The 17,124-nt window shown below is 44.9% G+C and overlaps 1 protein-coding gene and 1 long non-coding RNA gene across 9 annotated transcripts in view; one reads left to right on the top strand and one right to left on the bottom strand.

Annotated features, from left to right (window-relative positions):
* GPATCH8 (G-patch domain containing 8) overlaps positions 1–17,124 on the top strand; it is an 82,757-nt gene that overhangs the window by 45,475 nt on the left and 20,158 nt on the right. For 5 of the 8 annotated variants that reach the window (XM_081837594.1, XM_081837595.1, XM_081837596.1 and 2 more), the window contains 3 exons: positions 12,989–13,056; positions 15,184–15,270; positions 16,121–16,264. In XM_081837594.1, coding sequence (XP_081693720.1) covers positions 12,989–13,056; positions 15,184–15,270; positions 16,121–16,264 — 299 coding nt within the window. Of the gene's footprint in view, positions 1–11,692; positions 12,201–12,988; positions 13,057–15,183; positions 15,271–16,120; positions 16,265–17,124 lie in introns of those variants that run through there. The other 3 variants (XM_081837599.1, XM_081837600.1, XM_081837601.1) reach the window with 2 other exon arrangements.
* On the bottom strand, positions 7,143–11,069 carry LOC309328286. The gene is made up of 2 exons (XR_014150734.1): positions 10,992–11,069; positions 7,143–9,090 (listed from the first exon to the last, which is right to left on the bottom strand). It is a non-coding gene; the product is annotated as an uncharacterized lncRNA (long non-coding RNA).

Genomic DNA, 17,124 nt, shown 5'->3' with positions numbered 1-17,124 from the left:
GCAAGAGAAGGCAGAGATTGCCACACTGGAAGTCAAATTACAGCTTTCATCATAATTCTTCAGGGTTGAGGAACCTTGGCCACCCCCATCCCTGTTTTTATCTGGCCTTTTGCGACTTCCCCATTGTCCTTATGAATATTGATTCTCTGCTTCTTCTGGAAAAGCTGTGCCTGCATTGGCATGGGCCATTGTTAACATGGGGGTAATATTTATGAAAAATTACACTTTTGCCCGTACACTTTTGTGTCTGTGTGCATGGGAAAAGAGGTGACAGGCCATATTCGGGCTGAGCTATATAACCTGGAAAGTACAGTGGTACCTCGGGTTACAAACACCTCAGGTTACAGACTCTGCTAACCCAGAAGTAGTACCTCGGGTTAAGAAATTTACCTCAGGATGAGAACAGAAATTGTGTGCCGGTGGTGCGGTGACAGCGGGAGGCCCCATTAGCTAAAGTGGTACCTCAGGTTAAGAATGGTTTCAGGTTAAGAACGGACCTCCGGAACAAATTAAGTTCATAACCAGAGGTACCACTGTATATGTGAAGCATCCAAGGACAATGTCTCACTTTTTTTTTCTGAGATCCAGCGCTGATGGCCTTCTGGCGGTTCCCTCATTGCGAGAAGTGAGGTTACAGGGGACCAGAGAGAGGGCCTTGTCAGTAGTGGCGCCCGCCCTGTGAAACACCCTCCCATCAGATGTCAAGGAAATAAGCAGCTATCTTATTTTTAAAAGACATCTGAAGGCAGCCCTGTTTAGGGAAATTTTTAATATTTAATGCTATATTGTTTTTAACACTCAATTGGGAGCCGCCCAGAGTGGCTGGGGAAACTCAGCCAGATGTTGTTGTTGTATAGTCGTTTAGTTGTGTCCGACTCTTCACGACCCTATGGACCAGAGAACGCCAGGCACTCCTGTCTTCCACTGCCTCCCGCAGTTTGGTCAAACTCATGCTGGTAGCTTCAAGAACACTGTCCAACCATCTCGTCCTCTGTCGTCCCCTTCTCCTAGTGCCCTCCATCTTTCCCAACATCAGGGTCTTTTCCAGGGAGTCTTCTCTTCTCATGAGGTGGCCAAAGTATTGGAGCCTCAGCTTCAGGATCTGTCCTTCCAGTGAGCACTCAGGGCTGATTTCCTTCAGAATGGATAGGTTTGATCTTCTTGCAGTCCATGGGACTCTCCAAAGTCTCCTCCAGCACCATAATTCAAAAGCATCAATTCTTCGGCGATCAGCCTTCTTTATGGTCCAGCTTTCACTTCCATACACAGTGGCGTAGCGTGGGGGGTGCAAGGGGTGCCAGCCGCACCGGGCGCAACATTTTTGGGGGCGCACTTGGAGCTCTCTGCCCCTACCAGGCTGCGAAGGAAGGGACGAGGCTGCGCGCTCCCCAGCCCAGGCTCCTTGCGACGCTTCAAGCCCGGCAAGCTGCACCCTCTCGGCGGCGCGCTGCAGGTGCTTCCCCAATCCTGTCCGAGCACTAAGAGCAGGAAGTCGCCCTGCCGGCTCGGAGGAGGCAGCCCAGAAACGGGGCGGAAGAGCAGGACGCCGCCCCGCGCCACCTCGCCTCAGGCGCCGCCTTCTGCGCGCACACTCGCTTGCCGCTAGAAGCCCTGCGCGTCGCCCGGCATTGGCACGCGTTTGGGCGGGCTGCGGAGGGCGCGAGCGCTGCGTGCGCCCCAGGAGGCCGGCGAGGGCGGGAAAGCGGGCGGCTCGCTCCTCCCGCACGCCCGAAGGGGCTTGTTTGGCGGTTCTCCCGGAGAAGGAAAGCACCGCATGAGCATAGCAGTGGAGGGTGAGTCTCAACTTTTCTGGATGAGGCTCTTGGAACGCGGCTCCGAGCGGGCGCGGCGAGGCTGCAAAGCAGCCGGAGAACTGACCTCGCGGAGATCGGAGAGCGCTGCGGCCTCAGAATTGAGGCTATGGAGTGGCACAGGGCAAGACTCTGGAGCCTTGGAGGTCCAGGACGCCACTCTGCCAAATAAGCCGCAGAAGGATCCCCAGGCGCAGGCGAACGTGCTCTGCTTTGCTCCACGCCGAAGCAAATGAAGGATTAGCTGTAATAAATTAACGATGGGTCCCTGTGAGACCATTGCTTCCGGAATATAATATAGCCAACTGCCTAAATTTATGTTTTCCCATGAATTACATTGATCTGGAGCTGGAGGGTTAGAATTTTTATTTTTCGTTTCGTTTACTAGGTTTTAAAACAGCTTAAGGTAGCCTTTCTCAACCTGTGGGTCCCCAGATGTTGTTAGACTACAACTCCCATCACCCCTAGCTAGCAAGGCCAGACCTCAGGGGTGGTGGGAGTTGTAGTCCAACAACATCTGGGTGGGGACCCACAGGTTGAGAACCACTGGCTTAAGGAATATTTGCACATCAGTCTGAAACTTCTTTAGGTTACAGCTTGACCTTGTGGATGTACAGCTTGGAACGGAGGTCCCCCTGTCCTCAGTGGGGTTTGGTCCCAAAGTGAGTGCACAACTTTAAAGAGAGCCAACACCAGGTGTGGGGCAGCCCTCAGGAAAGTGGTGGGGCCACAAGGTGCCATGAGAAGGCTGATGACACCCAGCTTTATTTCACCATCTGGTGAGATGGCTGAGGGGAAATAAACTGAGTTTGAATCTTGGCAGGATGGAGCTACTAGGGGTTGCTGGTTCTGGTGCTTGAGAATTGGACAGTTGACTGTCCTGAATGCAGCTGCACTCCCATTTCTTTTTAAAAATTACATTTATATACTGCCTTTCACCCAACAAGCCCATAAAAACACAAATTGCCCAACATGATATTAATAAACAATACCCCCAAACTCATTTAAAAGGCTATGGATGGTTCAGTCAGCCAAAGGCCTGGCTGTAGAGCAACATTTTAAAGATATGTAACGAAAGTGCCAGGTGAGAATCCCTAAGAGCATTCCACAAAGGGAGCCACCACGGAAAAGGCCCATTCTCATGTTGCCATCCTATGGACCTCTCGTGGAGGGGGGAACTTGAAGGCCTCAAATGATGCTTGCAAGGTCCAGGTTAAGGGAAAGATGGACTCTGAGGTATTACAGTCCTGAGTCATTTAAGCACTCTGTTGTTGTTTTTTATAATAATTTTTATTGGTTTTACAACATGAAAAAAGAATAAACAAAACACAACACAAACAAACATAGCACGACTTCCCCATACCTCCCCTTCACTGCATCCTTGTTTTAAATTTTTTTAGCAATCCTTCATCCATTTTTATGTTTAATTTTCTTTAAAATTTTCTTAAACTTAAATTTTAACAGCTGTAATTCTCTGCATCATACCCCTTGACATCTTAGCATCCCGAAATTTTACAACAGTTCTTAAGATAAATTTTAATTTTTTTCCAGTCCTCTTCCACTGTCTCTCTCCTCTGGTCACGAATTCTGCCGGTCATCTCTGCCAGTCCCATAAATTCAGTCACCTTGGTCTGCCACAGTGGCGTAGCGTGGGGGGTGCAGGGGGGGCCGGCCGCACCGGGCGCAACATCTGGGGGTTAGGGGGCGCAAATCCATGGGTTAGGGGGCGCAAATTACTTGCCTTGCCCCGGGTGCTGATAACCCACGCTACGCCACTGTCCATACATCACTACTGGGAAAACCGTAGCTTTTACTATATGGACCTTTGTTGGCAAGGTGATGTCTCTACTTTTTAAGATGCTGTCTAGGTTTGTCATTGCTTTTCTCCCAAGAAGCAGGCGTCTTTTAATTTCGTGGCTGCTGTCACCTTCTGCAGTGATCATGGAGCCCAAGAAAGTAAAATCTCTCACTGCCTCCATTTCTTCCCCTTCTATTTGCCATGAGGTGATGGGACCAGTGGCAATGATCTTCCTTTTTTTGATGTTGAGCTTCAGACCATATTTTGCGCTCTCCTCTTTCACCCTCAATTTCAGCCAGATGGGTGGGGTATAAATAAATAAATTATTATTATTATTATTATTATTATTATTATTATTATTATTATTATTATCATCATCATCATCATCATCATCATCATCATCATCATCATCTAGTTACAACCCCTGGAGATTGAACCTCTCCCTTGAAAAGACTTTGCTACACTGCAAGAAAAGTCACCCTTTTCAGAAGTTTGAAAGAAGCTCAAGAGGACACTGTTAACACCTTTTTGTTGAAGATAGGTCTACAAGCAGTGGGTTTAGCTAAGGCAGGATGGAACTGGTGTAGCATGAAGTGTGAGGGTGTATTTTACGTGTGTTTGAATGTTATGTATTTTTGTGTTTCCATATTGTAAAACACCCTGTGATCCTTGGATGAAGAGTGCTATAGAAATTTAATTAATAATTTTAGTTATTATAATTATTTCTACAACACTCTGTTCAAAGCATGGGTGCCATCCTGATATTGCTGGACTAGATCTCTTATTATCACTCACCATTGGCCATGCTATCCGGGGCTGATAGAAGTTGAAGTCCAATAACATCTAAAGGAAACTAGGATAGCTATCCCTGCAACTAAAAACATTGTAGAAATGCGGAATGTGACTTTTGGGTAGATTTAGTGAAACTTTGTAACTAGGTTTCTAGCAGTTGGAGCAAGTTTCCTTGGTTCCGTAAGAAGTTGGCCGACGCTAACGGGGCATGTTTTAGAATCAGTTCAGCAGGATGCACATATTCACAGACTCTGGTTCCCCAATATTCCCATAAAAGGCTCTTTTGCTCATATGGCTTGTTTGTTTTTTAAATAAAGTATTTTAAATCTGCGATATGCTCATACGTCACTGAAGCAGTTCTGAAACGGTCTGTCTGCACACATCTTTCTGTGCATGCTCATGGCTGAACATCCAGCTTAGCTGCTGTTGAAGGACCATCTAGCAAGACATGTGGAGGTGGAGAAAGGCTGTGTGAAGCCTCTTGGTCAGTCCCATCAGGTATCCGTTCTCTGATTTCCTTGGGATTTAAAGAAACAGAAGTCACGAAGAGTCAGACATGACTAAACGACTAAACAACAACATAGTTTGGGTTTGCACATAATGCTTAAAAAGGTAAAGGGACCCTGACCATTAAGTCCAGTCGCAGATGACTGGGTTTGCGGCGCTCATCTCACTTTACCGGCCGAGGGAGCCAACATTTTGTCCACAGACAGTTTTTCTGGGTCATGACTAAGCCGCTTCTGGCACAACGGAACACCGAAACCAGAGCAACGCATGGAAACGCCGTTTACCTTCCCGCCGGAGTGGTACCTATTTATCTACTTGCACTGATGTGCTTTTGAACTGCTAGGTGGGCAGGAGCTGGGACTGAACAACGGGAGCTCACCCTGTCACAGGGATTTAAATTGCCAACCTTCTGATCGGCAAGCCCTAGGCTCAGTGGTTTAGACCACAGCGCCACCCGCGTCCCTGCACATAATGCTAAACTGTGATTAATCAATACTATTAGCACATGATTCCCTTCCCTTTCTCATGGCCATGACAGAGCCAGAGCAAGAGAGGGAGGGCAGAGCATGGGAGCTTGGAGCATACATTGGCTCATCCTTGTAACACTAAACTTGGGCCATTAAGCCTCTGAGATCTCCCTCCCATTAATCATGAGATCACAAATGTTACCCTTCTCCAGTGCTTTTTTTGGGGGGGGGTACACAGGGGTACACATACCCCTAAACATTTTGTGAATCTTTTGTCCATTTGCTGTATTTATTTTTCCCAATTTGAACTATAAAATGGTGATTTTCTTGAGTCAAAATGAGAGTACCCCCTAAACATTTCTTAAGGGGGGAAAAGCACTGCCCTTCTCCCTGAAAAGTACCTAACAGCTGAAGCAGGAAATCAAACAAACTACAGTGGTGCCTCGGGTTACATACGCTTCAGGTTACATACGCTTCAGGTTACAGACTCCGCTAACCCAGAAGTAGTACCTCGGGTTAAGAACTTTGCTTCAGGATGAGAACAGAAATCGTCCTCTGGCGGCAGTGGGAGGCCCCATTAGCTAAAGTGGTGCTTCAGGTTAAGAACAGTTTCAGGTTAAGAACGGACTTCTGGAACGAATTAAGTACTTAACCTGAGGTACCACTGTACCGTACTCCTTTCTGTTCCTTTTACAGCTCTGTGTAAGTCTCAAAGCTCTTGAACAGAAAGTGGAGAAGCCAAGAGGATAGAAAGGAAAGGAAAGAGCTCTGGGAGACTGTGCGGAGGAAAACAGAGAAACTAGGGGAAGAAAATGTGCTGCTGCAAGAATCAGGAGAGAGAAGGTGTGCAGGTGCACACACCTGTTGGATCCAGTACAACACACACACAATTTTTTTTAGTACAACACTCCTTTTGAAATTGCAAATCCCACCCCACCGCCACTGGCTATCTCCTTTCAGAGCCCCTTCCAACACACATGCTGCTAGCAAAAATGCTTTTTTATTATTTGTGAGCCAAGATGCATATCTGGTTATATGCATGTATTTTCTATATTAGCACCCCCCCCAAACAATCTGCAGCAGGAAAGGTCTTTTGTCAGGCTCAGACATCCATTCCCAACTCTTTATCCCCTGACTAAGAATTATAGTATCCTGCAGGATCAGTGCCTTGGACTCCTTCACTTGGTGCTCAGGCCAGTGCTGGGCAAATCATAGTGTCCCTGGACCTCAGGTGTTTGCATGATGTCACTGGTCTTGCCTGGAGCAAAGAGAGAGAGAGGGATTTCTGCAACTCAGGGCTTTGCTACACAGCATACAGTGCATTGGTCCTTACTGCACAGCAACTGAAAACATAGGCCTTTGGTTGATCTTATTGACATCCAAAACCCTTTTAGAATGTGGCTTTTTTGGGGGGGTGGTATTGCTTTCGGTTTGATTTTATATGTTGTGGCCTTGTTATGAACCGCCCTGAGACCTCCAGGTATAGGGCAGTGTATGAGTTGAATGAATAAATAAATAAATAATAGCCCTGCTCCTTTTTTCTAATGCAAAGTTTTAATGTTCAAAAAGCACTTCTGTTTCTTTAAATCCCAAGGAAATGTGAGAGCTCAGAGAACGGACACCTGCTGGGACTGACCCAGAGGCTTCACACAGCCTGCTTTCTTTCTCCACCTCCACATGTCTTGCTAGATTATCTTTCAGATATTTGCAAAGCTTAAGGCAGGTGCTGTGTGAGGAATGCAACTTGGAGTTCCTCCTTTTTTTAAAAAAAAAAAAAAGGTTAAGCATGTGTTTCTGTCACGGGTGTGCAGATGGCATGGGGTGTATGTGGAGAATTTAAGCTGTAGAATATCAAGCCGTAAAGATACCATGTACATTGTTTAAAAAGCTATCTCGGTTTTCATCTTAAAAGGGGTTGATATTTGGACAGGAGCAACTTCTTCTGCAGGCTAGTAGTTTCCCTTCTTGCCCTAAGAATCAGTAATCCCCTTCCCTTTTCCCAAGCTCTGCTATGTCAGAACTGCCAAACAACTTGACTAAAGAGAAGAGAACATGACAGAATCTTCTATAGTCTTTGATTCCCCCCCACCCCAGAAGAGAAATAAGGAAGAGAGGGAGGGAGAGGAATGCAATACAGATGGTAGTAGCCTATTTAGTCAGTAGAAAATAAAATGTAATGTGTTTTTATTTCAGCTGCTTTGGGGACCCTTTTTAAGGCCCCCAAAGTGACGCACACATATTTATTCAAATGAATTTTATTTATAGAACTTGGATGATGTGGAAATTTGTTGGCAAGATACTTGAAGGGATTTTGAGGCTTAAGCAATGGCAAATGGGGAAGGGGCTTAGACGATAAAGGGGGAGTTGACAAGGGAAGATTGGTGCTTGTGCTGTTGAAAGGATTTTGGCAGGCAGTACGTGGAAATATTGCTTGAATGATGAGGGCTGGGATATTTCTAAACACGCTCTCTGCTATTGGTGATGCAAAAATATGTGTGTTGCCTCTGGACATATTTATTAAGTGAGCCTTTTGACCTTCTGGCTCATCTGAAATTTAACATCTCTAGCCTAAAGGCAACTCATTGTCTGGCCAGCACCTTGAGGGGAAAGGAAGACAGCCTGGGTATTTCATTATAAGCAGCTCTGAGCTCCTTGGAAAAATGTGTCCCCAAAGAAGGCATGAACACACCATCTGCTTTCCTCCCCCCTTCCATTTTGCTACGTGAGATCTCGCCAAGCATTGCTCACATCTTAGAAGTTAAGCGTTTTTAAGAACAATTTATTCTTCTTACAAATAAGACTGAAATGATCTCTTTCACACATAAATGGAAGAAGTTGTTAACAGCTTTTACCTCTTAATTCCTTTGCCTGAATCAATCAGTTCATGTGCTGTATTGGAGAGCTTGCTGTTAGTGATGGGGTCAGTCTGCAGCATCCCTCCTAATGAAGGGAATCTCCTTCCAAGTGGTACCTGTTAGAGTCAGGTGCTCCATTTCATAGAAGTTGGAATGGATTCTGAGGATCACCCAGTCTAACCTGAATATGCAGCTGTATCATACAGGTATCGAAACTGCAACCTTAGTGTTATCAGCACCACACTCCAACCAACTGAGCTACCCTTAGGACATGAAGCATCACTCTATTTCCTAACACCGCAGCCCTGGAAACACTTTGCCTCACTATACCAAGAAGTATAGATTCTGCTTTTTCAGAAAGGTGATTCTGGAACCAGGGGGAAACAAACCATTCAACTGTCTGCTAATTAGGCAAAGGCAGATAAAAGTTCTTGGATGATGCAGATCATGTTCGATCACATTTCATTCTGGTTTCTGGGCCCAGAGACTGAGACTGCATTGGTGGACAGCCTGTGCTGGACTAGGGAGTACACCTATGTTCTCTTGGACCTTTCAGGCCATCAGCCATGGTATTTTTCAGGATTACCTGACCAGTCAGGTGCTGGGGAGGGCAGTGATTTGTTTCTGGTCCTTCTTGGAGTGCAGGTTTCAGAAGGCGGTCCTTGGCCATTGGGTTGTCATGTTCCCCGTCTTCCATCCTGTTTGTCATTGGAATGAAACAACGGGGAGGGGGATTGTCCAGAGAATTAGAGTGTGGGGTTGTTTGTATGTGGATGACATGTAACTCAAACACTGGGAACTTCTATGAAGGCAGTTGAAACCCTAAACTGGTCCCTGGGAGCAAGGTGTAGTCTAACAACCTGAAAACCCAAGCAAGACAAAGTTATCTTGGTCAGCAAGAAAGATTGTGTGTTTGACCTGTTTTTGGAGGGGAAGCACTCCCTTCAAAGGGCTCAGGTTTGCAATTTGAAGGTGCTTCTGAGCCCGGCTTTTCTCCTTGGCTCCATTTGGAGTCAGAAGTGCTTCTGCATAGCTTAAGACAGTGTACCATCATTGGCCTTTTCCTGGAGAAGGCAGATACAGCCACTGTCACACATTTGCTCACGTTCAGCTTAGACAACTGAAGTTTGTCTCAGAACTGGAAGCTGATGCAGAACGTTGCTCCTAAGGTGCTGATGAGGCCTTCCATTCAGAGCATGATATTTTAACACGCTTTGGTCTATACTGGTTCCTGGTTTATTTCTGAGACCAATTTTTAAAGTGCTGGTTATCACCTTTAAAACCAATAAATGGTTTGGGTCCAGGGTGCATTGAAAGACATACTCCCTTATTATCTGGCTTTTTGTTGCAGATGCTTGATGTCTCTTCTGTAATTTATTTCTATTTATTTTTTGCAGTTTATTTCATTCAGTTTTTTGTCTTAAAATAACTTAAAATAATAATGATGTAAGCAGCTCTTGGAGGACATTTTTTTTTTGCCCCCAAAACACCACATAAATTTTATTGTAATTGAATAAATTGTGCTTCAGTTTGGCAGTGTAATTAATACATTTAGTGACAGGTGTGTAGAGTTGACAGCCTTTGCCCTTATATTTGAATTCTGGAAAGGAAAGCTTGACTTTACATTGGGGTCTGGAGCAGGGGCCATGGTGGATGTATTTCCAGGAAGTTCTCAAACGTTCTTACAAGAAAACTGCTACAGCTAGCTGTGTTCTTCTTTTGTGACACATGTTCCGAGTCTATCCAGATTCTCAAGTTGCCATAGCAGCTAACTAGAGAATTGGATCAGTTTAATTTATTCTCTCATGCATTGTTTTCCCAGTATAAATCAGCCACCTCTCCCCTCCTGGCCTGCTGGTCCTGCTGGGAAATGCATACAATCAATTGTGATATTGGTGTGGGTGGCGGGAAAATTTAACTCTCCGCCCCCCACTCTGTCCGTCGTTCATCATTCTTATGAAGTGTCCCACACTCCCCTGGCTGAACAACTTAACAAGTTGGAAAATTAGATCTTCCACATCTCATTTAACTTGCCCCTTAAGTGGCAAATGTCATCCATAACCCCCCCCCCCTCATGCCCTCACCATAGAAAACTAGCATGTCAGGGAAAATAAGTTGCAACATATGATCTTTTCACTGACATACTAGTTTTTCCTTTTGTGAAGTAATAGTTTGCCCCCCATTCTGCAAGACTTCATGCAGGGGGGGCACGAAGCCAGGCCCCTCTTCTTCCAGCACCAGTCTAGATACTAAATGGCGCCATCCCATAGATTAAGAGGCGCCATGTTTCAGACCTTCACCGTAAAGCTCATGGGGGACCTAGACTAGCCTTTCTCAACCTTTGATGCCCAGATGATTGTGGACTACAGCTCCCATCATCCCTAGCCAGCAGGACCAGTGGTCAGGGATGATGGGAGTTGTAGTCGAACAACATCAGGGGACATGTTTTCGTTGCCAATTTACAAAAAAAAAAACCCTTTATAAACCAGAGTTGCAGCTTGTTCCCAGTTTCAAGAAGGGTGGGACGGGCGGGCAGGAAGTCTTAGGTGCCACTTTCATTCCTTCCCCCTACACATCCCCCCTGCCCCATAGGCCTGTTTTCTGTCCCTGACAGTTTCCTGCCTAACAAATGGTGTTTCTTTTTTACAGCATAATGATCCGGGACTTGTTGTGGTGATGGTAAACTTAGTGGTAATTTTTAATTTTCAGACTGAATTTACTTCTTTTTTTGTCATCAGAGCACCAAATATGTTAGGCTTACTTTTCTCTGTTGTAGCCTTCATCTTTTCTGCTTGGTCTTTTCATTTCCCTTTTTTTCCTTTCCATTTCTTCATGCACTCTTTCGTGTCTGATCCTTGTTCATTGAGGGGTTAATGCTCAGAAGGGATGTTTGTGTTAGAGCTGCCAAAAATTTGTGGAGAATCACTTCAAATATCAAATTTCTAATATTGTCCAAACTTGATTTCCCGCCTCCCTTCTCCCAACATGTGGTGGGTGTTGTTAGCAGTTGCTACGGCAATTTTCTAGCTAATTGAAAAACTAAAAACTTTGACTGCCTTAGAAAGCAAAAGTACTGATGCATTCTTCATATTATGAAGGAGCCTGCCACAATCACAAACTTGGATACAACAATCACAACTCTTGAAGAAAACAAAACAAACATTTTGGGGGGTAGGGAAATGTGTATAGTTTTTAATAAGCTATCATGAATTTGGTCCTTTTGCTCAAAATTGCAGTCACTGCTTCTTATACCATTGGGCATAAAATCCCCTCCCCACCCCCACCCCTTTTTACTGAAAATGTGCTTATACCTATATCAAAGCTACATTGGTGGAAAATGCTATTGGAGAGACCAGTTTTTCTAGATTTGAATCTTTCAGCCCCACATTCCAAATTATAAATAAATTGAAAATGGTTCTTCTGTGTAAGACACTTGTTTGGTTTGGAACCATGCTGATATTCATTCCCAAGTTAAATTTATGTCTGGGAGAGTTTGGAATTGGTTTGTCTTTGTTTTGATGGCACTTCAAGTGCAAAGAACTCTTCAATAAAAAAACCCTCACAATGATCTTGTGAGGAAGTCCACAATTCATACTGCAGAGATAGGGAGCAGAGGCAAGGCCACCCGAGTCCTTTGACAGAGGTGAGATGTGAACCCAGGTCTCTTAAGTGCAGCCCTCTGTCAGCTGGACTACTCTAGCTCTCAAAAGTCAAAAGGTGTTGATAGACAACTTTTTGAGACATGGGTTCTCTAAAGCAATACCTCTTGTGCCATGTGGATTGGTTTTGACAATCTGGTCTCCTTATTTTGGCACAACTCAAGCTTGGACATCTTTTGGCCCAAGGGTATAATAATATGTGTATTTGTGTGTATAACAAAGAGAGTATATTATTGACACCGATCCCCCCAAGACAGATAATAAGGGAAGTAAACGTTCTGTTTTTTCACTCAAGGTATGCACCGGATAAGGTAAGTAACTCCTTTTTTCCAGTGGCCTTACATCACAACTCACAGCGCATGTTGTGATGTAAAAATAAACACCCCCCCCAAAGGCTGTGATAGTCAAAGTGCTCGTCTGCCCCATTTTGCTTTGTTTGGCTGGTTATGAGTGAATTAAAAATACGTACGGAATCTTCAGCATAGTTTGATTAGTTTCAAAGTCAGTTTTCTTCGCAACTAGTCCTTTTCACAGCTTACAAGTAAAGGATAGGACACCCAGAGTGGCAGAATCCAGGAGGCCCATTTTTTGGTTGAAAGTCTTAAAGCTTAACATTTCAGAGGGAAGAATTCTATCTTCCTATTCAGTATTTTGTTTGTAAAGCTAGACTTGCTGGGCATTAATGCATTTTTATTAACTAGAACATTTCTGATCTTCAGCCAAGATCATTCAGGAATACCTAGTATTCTGTTTCATCACCTGAATCTCTCTTTTGTGTTCTTCCTCCATGCCCAGAATTATTTTATCTTCCAGTGTGAGGGTGTTTGATCTCACTGTAAAGTTGCTAGAATATCTGGGCTGAGAGGTGCCGGCAGCAAGGGCTAAAAGCAGAACAGGTCTGGCGCCCGAAATGTGCGGGCTTGTGGTTGTAAGCTGTGAGAATGGCTTGTGTTTGGTTCTCTGTAGCTTTCTGGTCTCTGCACTCCAAGGCAAGATCTCTAACCAACCCAAACCCAACGTGTACAAAGCGACTCACCAGAGGCTGATCATTCTCCCTACCCCACCCAACACACCCCTAACCGGTTTTCTTCTCTTGCAGGAAGGACAGATCCCATCCCGATTGTCGTCAAATATGATGTCATGGGCATGGGACGGATGGAAATGGAAGTAAGTGATCTACCATTCAGTGTACAGTATGTTGTTGTTTGGTCGTTTAGTCGTGTCTGACTCTTCGTGACCCCATGGACCAGAGCACGCCAGGCACTCCTGTCTTCCACTGCCTCCCACAGCTTGGTCAAACTCATGCTGGTAGCTTCAAGAACACTGTCCAACCATATCGCCCTCTGTCGTCCCCTTCTCCTTGTGCCCTCCATCTTTCCCAACATCAGGGTCTTTTCCAGGGAGTCTTCTCTTCTCATGAGGTGGTCAAAGTATTGGAGCCTCAGCTTCAGGATCTGTCCTTTCAGTGAGCACTCAGGGCTGATTTCCTTCAGAATGGATAGGTTTGATCTTCTTGCAGTCCATGGGACTCTCAAGAGTCTCCTCCAACACCCTAATTCAGAAGCATCAATTCTTCGGCGATCAGCCTTCTTTATGGTCCAGCTCTCACTTCCATACATCACTACTGGGAAAACCATAGCTTTAATTATACGGACCTTTGTCGGCAAGGAGGGCTATAGAGATGCTTTATACAATAATAAAAATGCAGTGCCTCTGTACATATGGAGCTCCTTGGGGATGGGGGGTGCTTTTTGAAGATTTTGAAAATCTTGAATGACTTGACATTGAGAACACAGACTCCTCTCTCCTCCTCCTCTACTTTTCTTTTCCTGGAAAGAAAGTTGTATATTAGCCTTCAATCAGCTGATTAAAATTGTAATTGAACATTTAACATACATATTAATTGGGTCTGTTACTATTCTTGCGCACAAACGTTCTCCTATCCCCTAAAAAGTGCAAAACTGCCCCACACTTGTGCCGTGGGAAAGGTTACTCAGTTAATGCTGTTGATGATGTGAGCAAAACTCGCCAAATTTAGGAAAGTAAACTAATGAACTGATGAACTATAATCATGTCATAAATCATACAGTCTCTAGCACAGTGCCTTACAATTGCTACAGTTGTCTTCTCAAAACATGAGCCGGCGTCATCCATTGGAATTGCCGGCAGATTCATGGAAATTCAGAAGTATGTGGCGTCAATTTCTGCTAGATGTGGTGAATGCTGTTCATTTAGAAGGCTTTAAAAGGGACCAGACAGATGGATGATGGTTTCATGCTGCTATTGTTAGTAGCTATCAGTTATAAAAATTAAATTTGGGATTTCCAAAAGTTCAGAGTCAGTATAGTCAGGAAGGGACTCTAGCTTTGTGTGCTGAAGTTTCCAGGATCTCTTCTTGGCACCTCCAGTTAAAAGGCTCTCCTGGACTAGGAAAAATTTCTGCCTGAGACCTCGGAGAATCTCTGTCAACCAAAGTAGACAGAATAGGCTCTGAATAAGACAATGCAGTCATTTATTAGACTGGTTTGGCATAAATTTTGAATGCTGCTTTCTTTTTTAGGGATTAAACTTTGCAGTATTGTGGGGGGAACTGTCCTCTTTTCTTTTCCTTTCTTTTTTGATCCTATTGAAACCTTAATGTCAGGCTCCTAGTTTTGTGCATAGGTAAAGGTAAAGGGACCCCTGACCATTAGGTCCAGTCGTGACTGACTCTGGGTTGCGGCACTCATCTCGCTTTACTGGCCGAGGGAGCCGACTTACAGCTTCCAGGTCATGTGGCCAAGATGACTAAGCCGCTTCTGGCGAACCAGAGCAGTGTACGGAAATGCTGTTTACCTTCCTGCCTGAGCGGTACCTATTTATCTACTTGCACTTTGACGTGCTTTCGAACTGCTAGGTTGGCAGGAGCAGGGGCCAAGCAACGGGAGCTTACCCCGTCGCAGGGATTCAAACCGCCAACCTTCTGATCGGCAAGTCCTAGGCTCTGTGGTTTAACACACAGCGCCACCCACATCCCACGTTTTGTTCATAAATCTTGCTAAGTCAAATAAATAAAACTAATTTCCTTGAAACAAAAATCTATTACTTAGAATCTGGTGTCCCTACTGGGGGTTCGCCAGCATGGAAATATTAGCTAATTGGTTTGTGTTTTGTTCTCACTGTGGGGATGAGCAGACTCACATTGGAGAGGAATCAGTTGCATGTTTGCTACATGTGACGTTTTCTTGACTGGTTGGGTAATGCTCAGTGTGCATGCATGGCTGACTGATCTCTCTCTCTGCTTTTGTTGATTAGCTTGATTATGCCGAAGACGCCACAGAACGGAGGCGGGTCTTGGAAGTGGAGAAGGAAGACACCGAAGAACTGAGACAGAAGTACAAGGTACCCCAGAGAATTCCCTCTGCTGTGGATGAAACGTCTTTGTGCGGACTCATTTGGTCACACATGCACAAGACATGAACTTTATAAACCAGTCAAGGGACAGGATCCATCAGTGAACCATTGACTGGTTGCTGAAGTTCTTGCAAAGGCACTGTACTAGCAGAATGCGTTTCAAGTCCACCCAGTTTCAACTATTAAACTTAATTGCCAATTCCTTCTGGAAAGCCTTCCAGTGGCCCTAGATCACATGGCTGATGGCACAAGCCAGAGCCTGTGCTTCCCTTCAGTTCTTCAGTCGCAGGTAACTGACAGATTTTCCCGTACTTTGGAAGGGAACAAACTCCCTGCAGCTGCTCCTTCTCTGGCCGATAAATGGGGCCGGGTTGGTCTCCCCCTTGCCATGATGATCTTTCCTGGTAGCAGGAGGTGCAGCCTCAGGGACCCTTTGTGCCTGGCCAGTGGTAGAGGCCTCTTGGATTCTGCATTCCTATGGCAACTAGCGGCTTAAAAAACCAGTACAGTGGTACCTCCGGTTGCGGACGGGATCCGTTCCGGAGGTCCGGTCGGATCCAGAGGTTTCCGCAACCTGAGGACCGCTTCTGTGCATGCACACGCAGCAAAACCCTGTAAAATACTTCTGGGTTTGCTGCTTTCGCATCCCAAAGTTTATGCATCCAGAGGGTTACGTAACCAGAAGTACTACTGTATAGCCTAAGCAGTGAGTTGAAAAGTAGCAGCTAAATAGACTGTTGGCAGTAGGCCTTTTTAATGCTTTCTAGACCTTTCCTGACCATTTTGTTGTTGTTGCGCTAGTTAAACAAAGTGTAATAGACTCTGTCTGCTGTTACAGGATTATGTGGACAAAGAAAAGGCGATTGCCAAGGCCCTTGAGGACCTTCGAGCCAATTTTTACTGTGAGCTCTGTGATAAGCAGTACCAGAAGCATCAAGAGTTTGACAACCACATCAATTCCTATGACCACGCCCACAAACAGGTAAATGGGCAGCCTATTGTCTGATGTGGTTTGATCATCTTGTGGGGAGAGGCAGTAGTTTTATCCATACCAGTGACTTTATTTTCTGTTGTCTGCTTTGCCGTCATCTTCCCCACAGCCTGCCTTGATGTGCCCCATGGTTTAGTGAATGATTGCAGCTGAACTTAATCCTAGCATCAAGTGTTAATTTTTTGTCCTGGCTTGGAAGGAAATTAAGACAGCACCTGTTTTGGACTTTGGTAGTAGGTTATTAGCTTAAAGTTGGGGAGGGGGGAGAGGATTTAGAGTTATGGAAATTGATATAGTTATAAATAGTTATAGATTTTGTGTAAATATGTCAGGCTTGAAGGCTTTCACATCTAATGTAGGAGGTAAACAGTTGGAAGCTTTTGATAATGTAGAATGGACAACATGACACAATAGAAAGAAAGCTCATTAGATCATTAGTGCCGTTTTGATATTTTTGGCAAACTGTAACAGGCAGAATGATCCTCATTTACTGGCCAGGTCTTTTAAATCATGTTTGCCTGATTTTTGCATTAGATATAAAGTGTAAAAAGCAGGTGAAAGGGCTCAAGTTTCCTTTGAAACTCCTCTGACCTGTGTAAACCTAAATGTGAGACTGTAGAAGACTGTGATCTCACTTTGTGGAGTGATCTGAATTCTGGGCATGCTCAGAAGCATTCATGTTCTAAGGCTAGGATTATCAACATGAGGCCCATGAGATCACTGACACCCTTGAGAGCTTGCCCTGGTGCCCATGAGGCCTCTGAGAGTCTTTCCTATTTCCTCTTTCAACTCCTTGTGTTTCTCAAAGTTCAGTTTGGCATTTGAGCAGCAGAGAGCAGAGCAACAGAGAT

Source organism: Podarcis erhardii (assembly GCF_964252035.2).
Source record: "Podarcis erhardii genome assembly, chromosome: 13".
NCBI classification, from domain to species: domain Eukaryota; kingdom Metazoa; phylum Chordata; class Lepidosauria; order Squamata; family Lacertidae; genus Podarcis; species Podarcis erhardii.
This window is presented reverse-complemented; position numbering and strand designations above follow the sequence as displayed.